The sequence below is a fragment of the Hydra viridissima genome, unplaced genomic scaffold (assembly GCF_058129835.1).
Source record: "Hydra viridissima isolate aposymbiotic clone 2 unplaced genomic scaffold, HvirCarnegie_v1 scaffold_11, whole genome shotgun sequence".
In the NCBI taxonomy this organism is placed as follows: domain Eukaryota; kingdom Metazoa; phylum Cnidaria; class Hydrozoa; order Anthoathecata; family Hydridae; genus Hydra; species Hydra viridissima.
The window spans coordinates 1,510,068-1,522,544 of record NW_028324310.1 but is presented as its reverse complement, the minus strand read 5'-3'; the positions used below and the strand labels follow the sequence as shown (position 1 = coordinate 1,522,544).

At 30.2% G+C, this 12,477-nt stretch overlaps 1 protein-coding gene and 1 pseudogene across 1 annotated transcript in view; one reads left to right on the top strand and one right to left on the bottom strand.

The window, feature by feature from the left end:
• Positions 1-12,477, bottom strand: part of LOC149881629 (adhesion G protein-coupled receptor G2-like) — a 36,022-nt gene continuing 23,545 nt past the window's right edge. Inside the window, exons 8-14 of the mRNA XM_090067223.1 lie at positions 8,429-8,734; positions 8,078-8,285; positions 1,251-1,519; positions 1,107-1,173; positions 767-975; positions 514-690; positions 1-399 (exon numbers count right to left, since the gene is read on the bottom strand). Coding sequence (XP_089923349.1) covers positions 341-399; positions 514-690; positions 767-975; positions 1,107-1,173; positions 1,251-1,519; positions 8,078-8,285; positions 8,429-8,734 — 1,295 coding nt within the window. The 3' untranslated portion in view covers positions 1-340. The remainder of the gene's footprint in view (positions 400-513; positions 691-766; positions 976-1,106; positions 1,174-1,250; positions 1,520-8,077; positions 8,286-8,428; positions 8,735-12,477) is intronic.
• LOC149881631 (uncharacterized) lies at positions 9,602-12,233 on the top strand (annotated as a pseudogene).

Sequence of the window (12,477 nt, the reverse complement as noted above, 5' to 3'; positions counted from 1 at the left end):
TATTGAAAAGCTATTGTAATTAAGAAATAACAAATACATGGTTTAATTTGATAAAAAAATTTAGAAAATAAACCATAATCACAAATTAGTTAATGCTAAATTGAATTAAAAATTTTTTCAGAAAAATTGTTAAGAATACCTATATCTGAAGAAAATCAGCATAGACCATTCATAAAAGTTTTATTCATACTCATTAATTTTCAATAATTATTTTGAAATTAAATAATAAATAAAAACGAATGTCCGCATGCATTTCTGCAGTGTCAAATCTTTACGTGTTGCGCTAGGTACTGAAGATTTTCATCTCCTTATGTAATATTTTGATGAATCCAGCCTTCGATTAACTCAGGTCACTGCAAATCGTGCTAAAGTTATTCTTTGATGATTCCACATTAAACCCTGATAATTAAAAACATTATGGGAAAAAAATGAACGTTGAAACAAGCTGATGTGACTTTCTATTCAAAAGCCGAAAGAGTTTAATCTGATTTTTTTTCGCTTATAAAAGCTTACCACTGTTGTTAACTCCTATATCAAGATCATTTTTGCGTTTAATACATGTGTCTGCCATCAGATGACGCCATTCTGTCTGAATATCAGGGTTTTGAGCAACATATATCAGAAATAAAAAGAAGCCCTGCATGCTGTTGAATATGATGAAAAGTACTTGGAAAGTGTTCTCCATGCTACCTAAAGTCGTTTGCGTAAAAGACTTTAGAATTGAAATTAACAACACAACGATAAGAAAAAACTTTTAACGACATACCAACTGCAAAAACCCAAGTCAAGCCAAGTAAGACACTGCATGAAAATGCAATGCGACACAAGCGAACGATGTTTTTGTAATCATTTCCTTTCGTGTAATGCTTTTTTATTCCAATCATCACCAGCACAAGGATGGAAATATTCGTAAAAAAGATTACAGCGACAGGCGTTAGCAAACCAAAAATGAAATAGTTTCCTTGGATAATGCAACTAATATTTAAAAAGCAGTTTACTAAAAAACATAAAAGAAGGAAGTGCATTAAAAAGTTCTTTTTTGTCTTTTTTAGCGATACATTGAATAAAAAAGAAAATGATCAAGCCACTGTCGTAATTAAACTTACAACTCATTGCCAATGTAAGAACTGTCGGCTATACCATCAGTTATTAAAACAACAACTAGTGGACATCCTAAAAATAATTAAACGAGAATATGGAAACATAAGCTACAGAAAATAGTCCCAAGAGAAAAAAAAAAAAAAATTCACCCCAAGCAAATACTGAAGATACAACCATAAATTTTAGAGGATTATCTTTTTTGTATATTATTACGAAGTTGCGGTACAAATTTACTCCTTCAACGGCTGTCCAACAGAAGGTAGTCAAGACAAAGTAATGCAACATTCCTGCAACGACACGGCAGGAATACAGAGATGAAGAACCACGTTTTGCTCCAGCAAGGAATATCACAAGTAATAAAAACAAGGATGTGCACAAACAAATCAGAATTTTCATCGGAAGCTTTTGTCGTAATTTTCTTAAAAAAAGAAACATATATTACAAGTGTTTGATGGAAACATGAGCAACTAATGTGCCATGCAATTTAAAATAAATTGTCTAACCTTATAAGTAGTTGAAAAAAGCAAGATCTGGTTAACCCCTTTTTTTTTGGAACATTTACTAACCATAAAAATTCATCCCCAGAAGTATTTTTTCGAATGGTTGAAAATTCGACCATCTAATTTTAACACCTATGCAGTAGAATAATGACCAAATGATCAACCATGTAAGTGACCATAAACACATGAATTCAATTTAACCATTATTAACCGCCAAGTAGCTCGGGAAATGTAACAAAGTTGAAAAAATTTTTGGTTGTGAATGGATTTTTTAGCGATGTTATTTAATCAGCTATGAACAAGTAGTAAACTTTTAAAAATTGTAAAAAAAAATAAATTTGAAAAAAGTCATTTAAATAGTTTTTGTTGTAATAGAAAATGTAAAAGAAAGGTTTAAGATAAAAAGAATATGCAAATAAAACAATTGCTGTTAGATAAGAAAGATAAGAGAGCTTGTACTCCTTTCAGGTCTTATAAAGTATTGACAAAGCGCTAGTATAGATATTAGTATGATAGAACAGCACAGTATAGGCTATGTTTGAGTGAAAGTAAACTTACGAAAGGATTTTGAATTTACCTTAGAGCTAAGAATCATTGTAAAAAATGTAAAGGTGCAGCAAACATAAAGAATTAAGAAGTATATGTGTAGAATGTAAAACCTGAAATACATTTTTGATATACTGTTTGCATTGAATAATATATCATTACTATTTAAATTCTTAAATAATGTCCTTATATACTCTGAAAATCCATAGGATAATTCAAAAATAGAATCACTACTATACAAAAATGCATTTGTCACATAATCAACAAAAAAGCTTTTACATAAATCCTCTTAGATTGTTTTAAGCAACATATCACATTAAAAATGTACTACTGAATTATGTTTTTGAGATAAAATACATCTAAAGAGCGGTCATTAAACTTTTATTGACGCTTTTTTTGAGGGATCTGATACTAATGGTTCAACAGGGTTTTTCCCATAAAAGAAAAAGTGAATCAATACATTTATTCAAGTATGATAAAGTTGTTTTTTTTAATGAATTTATCATTTTTATTATCGCAACAACTTTTTTATTTCATAGTGTTCCAAACAATGACGTCGAGCGTTATTAAATGATTTAATCACAGTCAACCAAACTTCTAGCAGGAAATACTGTATGTGTTTTTATTATATCAATTGCAATATGGAATCCTTTATAAAGTGTAAATGTGCATCTCCATCTAATTGTGCAATATCTGTCGGATTTAAGTCACCAAACGTTAATTGGGTAATATCAGTAGATAATCTTGATGTTAAATTAGATTGGTATTTTCCATTACACCATATTGAGCTAGCTAAAGTTCTACGGGCAACATTCCAATTAATAGATAGATATATCCATTTACTTGCAGCTCAAGCATTTGCTTTAGTCTGATATCCAGCTACTAAAGCTCCGTTACATAAAGAGCCATTTCGAATAGCTATTGAGTTATCATTAGTTCCTGAATTGACTAAGTCTCCTTGGATTAAAAGAGACAAGCTTTACATACCCTTCATCATCACGAATAAAAAATTCATTTCTAACAACATGTTTTTGAATTCTAGCTCTTTAATCGATAAACTAAAAATTTGTTAACTATATCAGCTATACCAAACGCTGAATTTAGATCTATTGAGAATATAAATCTCTGAGGACTAATTCCATTAACTAGTACCTAACATCTCTTATTATTCATATTTGTAGATTAATTAGATTGACTTGCAATTGCAGACAGTGTACCACTCCAACTAATAAAAGATATATCAAATAGGATAAAGACTTTTCGAGTAGTAGTATTATAAAATATTTCTGTTGTTAATCATCTATCTACTTGATATAGACATTCAGCATAACTTGTCAAGTATTCATTTACAAGTCTCAGTAGCTTGTATTATTATTATCTTCATAACAATTTCATCAGTATTGTTTTTAATAGTTGTATCTTAACCATGACAGCATATTCTAAACTTGTTATCTGTTAAATCCTATTTGTAACTGACCAGTCATTGCATCAGCAACCTTTTTCACAATATTTCCGTTATCAGTTTTTCGTAGTTGTATTGTTAAAATTGATAAGAGTTGCTTAAGTTGTTACTCTATTCATATACATTACTAAAGGACCACTCATTGTACCAACACTCTTTTTTAAAAACAACTCATTTCTATCAAGAATTTTTATTAATAATATCTAGATTATTTGAAGGATCTGTTACACTTGTTATTTTATGACAACACATGTATAACTCCAGTCATAGTATTACCATACTTTTTAAAAAAGTGATTGTCCGTATAATACTGTGCTTTAACATCTTCACTAGAATTTGTTGGGGTCATATCATTTCCGAATTTATCAAAAGCCATTTTTATTTAGTAAAAAATGTTATCACACACTCGACAAGGAGTCACAAATCAATTTCTTTGTGTAAGTTTACAATTCTTTCTCTTGGTGTACTAACAAGATCAAGAGTTATAACATCACCTACATTAAGATGATATGAACTTTCGAAAGTAGTAAGACTTTTATCAGTGATATGCCATTCCTCATCATTTGCTATAAGTTCAGGAACTCTTCTAATATTTGTATTATCATCCTTTACACCCATTCTTAATATTTTATCTGTTGTTATTATCGGATAAACATCGATATAATCTTTTATTTTGCAGGTCAGTAAGGACTCGGACTGTAAATCAACGGTTTTGGAACACCAGTTCCTTATGTAGTTTATACATAACACTTTTTAAACAGTTGGTTTAACAGCCTATAATTAACATTAGGAATGAAGATGAAAAATGTTTTCTGTGGTCTCTATTAAGAGTTAAATTTCCTAAAGATCATATTAGTGAGCGTGTTGATAATATTCTTAAAAGCCTTGAGAGTGAAATAAATATGACTGGTATAGATTACCCAAGTATCATTAAATCTATAGGAAAGTTTGAAAAATAAAACCCAAACATATCAATCAATGTATTCGATTTCAGAGGATGAATCGATAGGAGTTATAAGATTAGAAATTATGACTTTGGTGTCAATTTATTATTCATCTCTGAGGTTAATGATTTAAAAGAAGATCACCATTGTCTAATTGCTGACAATAGCATGTTATTATCATCACAAACTACAAAAAAATGTGTAAAAAATTCTTTTGTAAAAAATTCTTCTTCCTAAATTATTTAAATCCAATTGATTCTCAAGAATTATTGGATATACATAAAGAATATTGTAACACAAATAAAGCTGTTAGAGTAGAAATGCCAAAAAACGGTAGCATGATATATTTTAAAAGTTATAAACTGTTGAATAGTTTGTGTATACACTTATTTCTAATCCATCATAAAAACTATGACAATTGTCAGCAAATCGGAAAAAAAGTTATGCGAAACAAAATAAAAGCATGTTCCTTCTAACTTTTATTACTACATTTAGTGCTTTGATGACAACGTCTTTTCCTGCAAACCTGTTATATATACTGCCACAACTGAAGATGAAGATGTTGCTCAAATTGTTTGTGGAAGTGCTAGAGCAAGATATTAAAATCATATTCAAAAAGTAATACATTTGGTGTAGATGATAAGAAAGTATTAGAAAGTGCAAAAAAATGCTGCATTTGTCAAAGTAGCTTCTCAGAAAAAGTTAAAAAAGGTAAGAGACCATTTGTCACTTTACTGGAAAATTTTTGTCACTTTACTGGAAAATAAAGAGGACAAGTTCAAAAGTCTTGCAAACTAAGTTTTACGGTAGCAACATTTATTTCAGTTGTCGTTCGCACTCTTACAGGATATGACAATCATTTGTTAATGAAAAATCTTGGTAAAATTAAAGCTGATACCCAAAATTAATTAAGGTATACCCAAAATTGAGCAGATGAGAATTCAAAATGGTAGATAAGAGGTCAAAAAGAATTCAGATCTACTAATTGTTTTTGATTTATGGCAGCTAGCTTGGATAATCTTATAAAAGATGTTGAAGAATATAGTTTTAAAATGACCGCGAAACTCATTGAGTCTGATCATTTAGATCTAATTTTACGAAAAGGTGTATATTGTTATGAATATATGATAAGTATTGATAAATTAAATGATAGTGAACTGCCACTAAAAAAAGCATTCTACTCAAGCATAACTGGTGCGCACTTTAATAATCAAAACTATGAGCATTGAAAAAAATTGTGTTAAGAGTTTTTATGTACTAATCTTCGGTATGTGTATTAATTATAACAAATATATAACTTTCAGTGTGGTGATATGTAAAGTAAAATTGCTGATAAAGTAAGAAAATTGTATCCAGATACTGACAGTTTAATCTGCAAAATAGAAACTAATGAATTTTTACAGAGATATCACTCCAGATGTTGAAGCTAGATCAGATTAAATCATCCAGTGGTATTAACACTGGATGCAATAAAAAGTTTAATGGTATTTTCAAACCTAAAGGAAAGAGTGAGATTATAAAAACAATTTTTTGATTTAAAGTCTGAAGTAAATAGATTGCAAAATGCAGGATAGACAAGTAGACAAAAAATGTAAATCTGTATAAAAGCCGCAGTTAAAAATATCATTACATAAGAAGACTATAAAAACTACTTGTTTAAGAAAAAAATTTTAATGTGATCTATGTACAAAAATCGTACTTATAGACTTGAAGTTTATACAGAAGAAGTACATGAGTTGGCTCTGAGTTTCAATTATGATAAAAAGAATAATGGATATTACAGAGAATTTCAGTGACAGTGATTGTCGAGGGTGCGAAATCACAATATCTCCATTACTCCTTCGGAGCTGCTAAAAATATTTTGTATATAAAAAAATCTTTTGGATGATATATAAAAAAGTTACTGAATCTGATGGTGAAGAGTTTATACTTTCCAAAAAGGGTTGTAACATGAAAAGAGGAAGATGTAAAGTAATAGGCACTACCAAAAACTCATTTCGCAGGAGCTCCTCACAGCGGCTCTTTTTTAGTTAAAGCTACTATGAATGACTCGATGACTGTATGTGGATCAACATTAGCTCCAAAAGAACTATGGTGTGGAGCGCTAAACTCTATTATTAACAAGCTACCGTTTGATGCAACGTACCGAATGCATTTTAGAAGTCAAAATATTAGTGGTCCTAGTACAAGACCAGATAAAAGATTAAATAAAGATCTGCACCAAAAGAATGGAGCAAGCCTATAAATCTAATTAATAATGCTGCATATGATCATGACAAATGCTATGTTCTAAATAAAGATACATTCACTCGCAAAAATGTATGTAATAAACATGATGGAAGAAATGAATAGCGTTGATAATCCTTCGTTTAGAGAAAATTTAGACTAGTCTATTGTTGAAAAGATTATTGAAACAAAGATGAAGCTTGGAATGAGAAAAAGAGATGGAATCATAAAATGAAAGAAAAAATGTGGATTTACTTTAGCACCTATTCATCTCATGCATATATAAACGTTTTGTCTGACCTAGGTTTTACAGTATCTGTAAATACCAATTACTACTCCAGTTACATATAAAGTTTAAGAATATAATAATAAGATATAGCCGTAAGATTTAAAGAGGAATAGATGCAAAAGAAAAACCTGATTATTAAGGATTAAAAAAATATTTAAAAGTAACAAAGCAATGTCTGTCGTAAATGGTTTGGTTATCCAGACATATTTAAAATATGCATTGATAGAAAATGAAAATTAAAAAAAAAAAACAGAAAATTCGGTTGCAATTACCAACAAACTTTGCTTCGCGGTTTTAAATGGTTCGTTTTATCTTTCTTTATGGTTATTTAGATGGTTCAAACATAACAGTTTGATAATTCTGTTGCAATCACAATAAATGGTTTAATTTTATACATATTTTTATGGTTGGTCATGTGGTCGATCATTTGGTCATTTTTTTGTTGGTGGGGTGTAAAAATTTGATGGTCGAATTTTCAATCACTCAAAAATCCTTTCCGTGGATGAGATTTTATGGTTGGTACATGGTCATAAGGGGGTGAGCCAACTACTCTCTTTTTCTACTACTCTTTTATATAGATTCGGCAGATTTTTTCCGCTGTCGACCAACTGTTTGTCAAAAAAAATTTTCTATAACAAATGGTTGAGCAGAAAGAGCAAGCAACGAGATTAATGAGCGGAACTTGAAAAGAAGTCCTTTGGGATTCCAAGGAAAAAGAAAATTCCCGACAGAATACGAATACTAGAATGGCTCTGACAAATGAAGACAAAACTTCCTAATGCTTTTTATGTTGTACCGCAATACTATTTTGTCATGTATGTAACTTCAGATAAAGAGTGAGCAGATGTGATGGGAGAAATGGCTTATTTCGAAATAAAATAAATAAGTCTTCAGACACGAATTAAGATTGGGAAAAAAAATTATTTAGACATATGCAATATAGAATTTGAAATGAGATATTTGAATTTGTAATACTCTTTTCTGTCAGTTATTTACCGTCTTTACTTACTTAAAAAAAATCAGATTGAAGAGTGTCAAAGACAACCCCACCAATGAAATAGTGCATCCAATCCAAGAGAGCCATTTCAGTGCTGGAGGATTATAATTGCTTTGTGATACATCTAGAATAAGTGCGAAGTTGGTGAGATGATCACATTCGCAGTGGACTTCGAGATTGCTTTCGTTTAGTTTGCGGCATCCGATATTTGACCACGCATCTATATTTTTAAATATCATCAAGTTTAGGCTCATTGTTTTAAGAACTGAATTATCTTTTACCTAACTGATTCTTCCCTTTTCTTATTATACCTGCATCGTCTACCTAATTTAGAATGCAAATTAAAAAAGCTATGAAACTTACCATATTTGACGCTCCAAAAATAGCAATCAAATCTTCCTTCTAATTTTTTTGGATTAATCTTCTTAAATTTTATGGAAATTGGATTCGTAAGATTTTGTATTCTTTGATTCATAACACTAGCAGAAAGAACGGCGCTGACAGCAACTCCAATTTTAGCAGTATTTGGTGACTGCTTTGAATCTTTTATAAAGAGTTTTTCATTGGTGGTGAAAAACTGAGGTTTTTTGTAGAAAAAGGAATAAATGCTATTGTTGGTATTACCAAACGCATTGCCAGGAATAAAGATAGAAGCGAGTTCTTCAAGATCTTTAAAAAAAAAAAACAATGTCTTAAACTCAACTTTCTTTTGTCATTAGTATTTATAAATTAGCAACACTAAAAAGAAATTCATCTTTCAGAATGAGCAAGCAAAGAAAAAAAATTACAAACTCTATGTTGCTCTAAAAACTAGGGTAGCCATGTCACTAAGTTTCGCAGATGTAACTATGCAGTATTTAAACACTACTGTATTACTTTTAAAATTAAATGTATAAGTTGATTGGGAAATACAAAATTGATAACTTTTTTGAACTACTAAGAATATTCATTATACTAAATAATTTGTAACCCACACAGTGCCGGCCTTAAGGGGGGGCGAGGCTGGGCGCCGCCCAAGGGCGCCAGGAAACTGGGGCGCCAAACGTTGTATGCAAACTTTAACAATATAATAAATAGAAAAAATAAGTCAACCTAAATTTTTTCGATTGTTTGTTTTTTTTTATAAAATTAATTTCTTTAAATAATTTATTTATTGTATTATTACACTGTTAAAAATTCTTTATGCAAAATTAATAATTTGATTAAAAGTGTTTCAATCATAGCATATATTTTGTGACTTAAACTCATTTTTTTTACTTATATCTTTCTCGGCGCCAACTATTTTGCGTTCCATCTATTTAAAGTTTAAATTTTAAACATTATTTTCGGTACGAGTTGCGAGCGGGTTGTTTATTAATTTGTAGAAGAAATTTAAAGTTGTATTTGTGATTCAAATTCAGTTTTTGTCAAGTTTTCAAATTTTGCGGTAATAAAAAGCAGGTAAGTATAAATAATGAAATTGTTTATGAATTATTAGCTTGCAAGTAATTTTTTATTTTAAAATTTTAGACAAATAGAAACTATCAGCAGCAATCTATGGAGAGTACTTATAATAAAGAAAAAAATGTTTTTAAAACTCAAAATAATAAGAAACCATCTGTTGCTCAATACAGAAAACGTAAAGCAGAAAAAGTTGATAACTTGAAGAAAAATTATAAAAAACTTGAAAATTATTTTACATCGGAAAATAGTGATTGTAATAAAATAAAGGAAGGAGAAAATGTTGCGCATGTACTTAGTGATACATCAACCAGCGATGAAGAAGACGGAATAGTATTAGTTGGAAATGTTCACTACGATGAAAAAGATATCGATAACGAAAATGATGATGGCCAAGATGGTGATGTAAATGATCGCACCAAAGAAACAGCAATCGATTACTCAGACTGTGGCCAATTCATCGCAACATTCAATTTGTTGATTATGTAATTAATATAGGTGCAATATTTGGACACATATCCACGCGGTAATAGAAGACGACATTTTTCAAATGCTTATTACAACCGAAAACTTTCAAATGGTGAGGTTATATCACGACGTTGGCTTGTGTACTCAGTTTCTAAAGATGCGGTATTTTGTTTTTGCTGCAAACTTTTTGATTTCAACATGAATTTAAAGTTAAACGGAAATGGATTCAATAAATGGAAGAATTTAACAGAAGCATTAAAAATTCACGAAAATAGTAAGTCACACAGAAATGCTTATCAACTATGGATTGAGACAGAAATACGAATGAAAGCTGGTGAAACTATTGATAAACAAGAACAAAAACAAATCGAAAAGGAGAGTTTAAGGTGGCGAAGTGTTCTTGAACGATTGATGAACATTACTTTATACTTGGCAACAAATAATATGTCCTTCAGAGGTTCTTCTGACAAATTGTATACAGTTAATAACGGCAAATTTTTAGGGTTGGTACAATTACTCGCTAAATTTGATCCTATCATGTTAAACCACGTCACGCTAGCTCTTAAAGGAGATATTTCTGATCATTACTGTGGAAAAACCATTCAAAATGAAATGATAGATATAATGGCATCAAAATTAACCAACATAATTATATCCAAAGCTCTAAAAAGGACATATTATTCTATTATTGCTGACTGCATTCCTGACGTATCTCACAAAGAACAGCTCTCGCTTACGATTAGAATTGTAAATATATCAGAATATCCTATAAAAATAAATGAACACTTTCTTGGGTTTTTTCAATGTTAACGTCACGACAGGTCTTGGTTTAACAGAAATCATAATTGGAGCTTTAAAAGATTTTGGTCTGAATATAAGCTTTTGTCGAGGGCAAGGTTGCGATAACGGTGCAAATATGAAAGGTAAAAAAATAGGTCTACAAAAGCGAATATTAGATTTGAATCCTTTGGCTTTTTACCTTCCATGTGGAAGTCATTCTCTCAATTTGGTTATTTGTGACGCAGCGCAGTCTTCACTAAATTCCATTAACATTTTTGGCATAGTACAAAGATTATTCACATTATTTTCTGCATCAACTTCACGCTGGAATGTTTTACTTAGTCATACAACAAACTTCACTCTTAAACGATTATGCGACACTCGTTGGGAAGCCAAAATTGAGAGCCTCAAAGCCATCCGATACCAAATAAGCAGCGTAAATGATGCTTTAATTACTATATATGAAACTGAAACCAAAACTCCCGATATTGCACACGAAGCGCAAACATTAGCAGAACAATTAAAGACTATAGTTTTTTAGTTTCTTTAATTGAATGGTACAATGTACTATTCCTAATAAACGTTGTTAGTAAAGCAATGCAAGCCAAAGACATGGATCAAGTACAGTGCGCTGAAATGTTGAAAAAATGCATCACATTTTTGGAAAATTACAGAACGTTTGGCTTTAACAAGCAACGGTTGATGCCAAAGAGTTAGCTGAAGATTTAAACATCGATCCAATATTTAAGCCGCTTAAAAGAGTGCGACGAGTGAAACGTCATTATGATGAAAATGCTGCTGACGAACCAATTCAAAATCCCGAGAAGAAGTGACATTTTTTAACCCTTTATTAGATACATGTCTGTCTTTAATAAATGAAAGATTTGAACAACTTAATGAATATGTAAATATATGGAGTTTTTTATTTAATTTTGATAATTTGCCCATCAAGAATGAACTTTTAAAATTGTGTAAACAATTACAAGAAAAATTAACTGTAAATACAAAATCAGAAATTGATGGTGCTTTGCTATGCGACGAACTAATAAGTGTGCAGTTTTTTATTAAAGATAAATTAAGCAATGATGAAAATGAAATAAATACAAAAGAGATGAAACCACTTTTTGTACTGAATTTTATTAAAAAACATTGTCTACAAGAGTTATATTCAAATACATGGATTGTTCTGCGCATTCTTCTTACAATACCTATTACTGTTGCTAGTGGAGAACGTAATTTTTCTAAACTGAAGTTAATCAAAACATATTTATGAAATACCATGTTGCAAGATCGACTTAATTCTCTATCTATGTTATCAATCGAGCAAGAAATAGCTGAAAATTTAGATTTTTCTAGTTTGATAAGAGATTTCGCGGACAAAAAAGCTAGAAAAGTTACATTTTAAAATTTAATAACTCTTGTTTATATAGTTAGAGGATTTATTATATGTTTAATAAAAACATTTGTTATTTTAAAAGCAGCGTTGCGTTGTCTATTTATTTAGTCACTCATTTCTATAAACCCATATCATGAAAAGTCTAAGTTTATAATTTTAATAAAAAATTAATTAAATAAGAAACTTGATGCATAATATGGATCTCTTTGCATTAAACTATATATTCCCTTTAGCACTCTTGTTTATCATTTTAGAACATTGGTCTCGTAATTAATGGTAACAACCCACCCATATATACCTAGGGGCGCGTTCACAAGTTTTGCCCAAC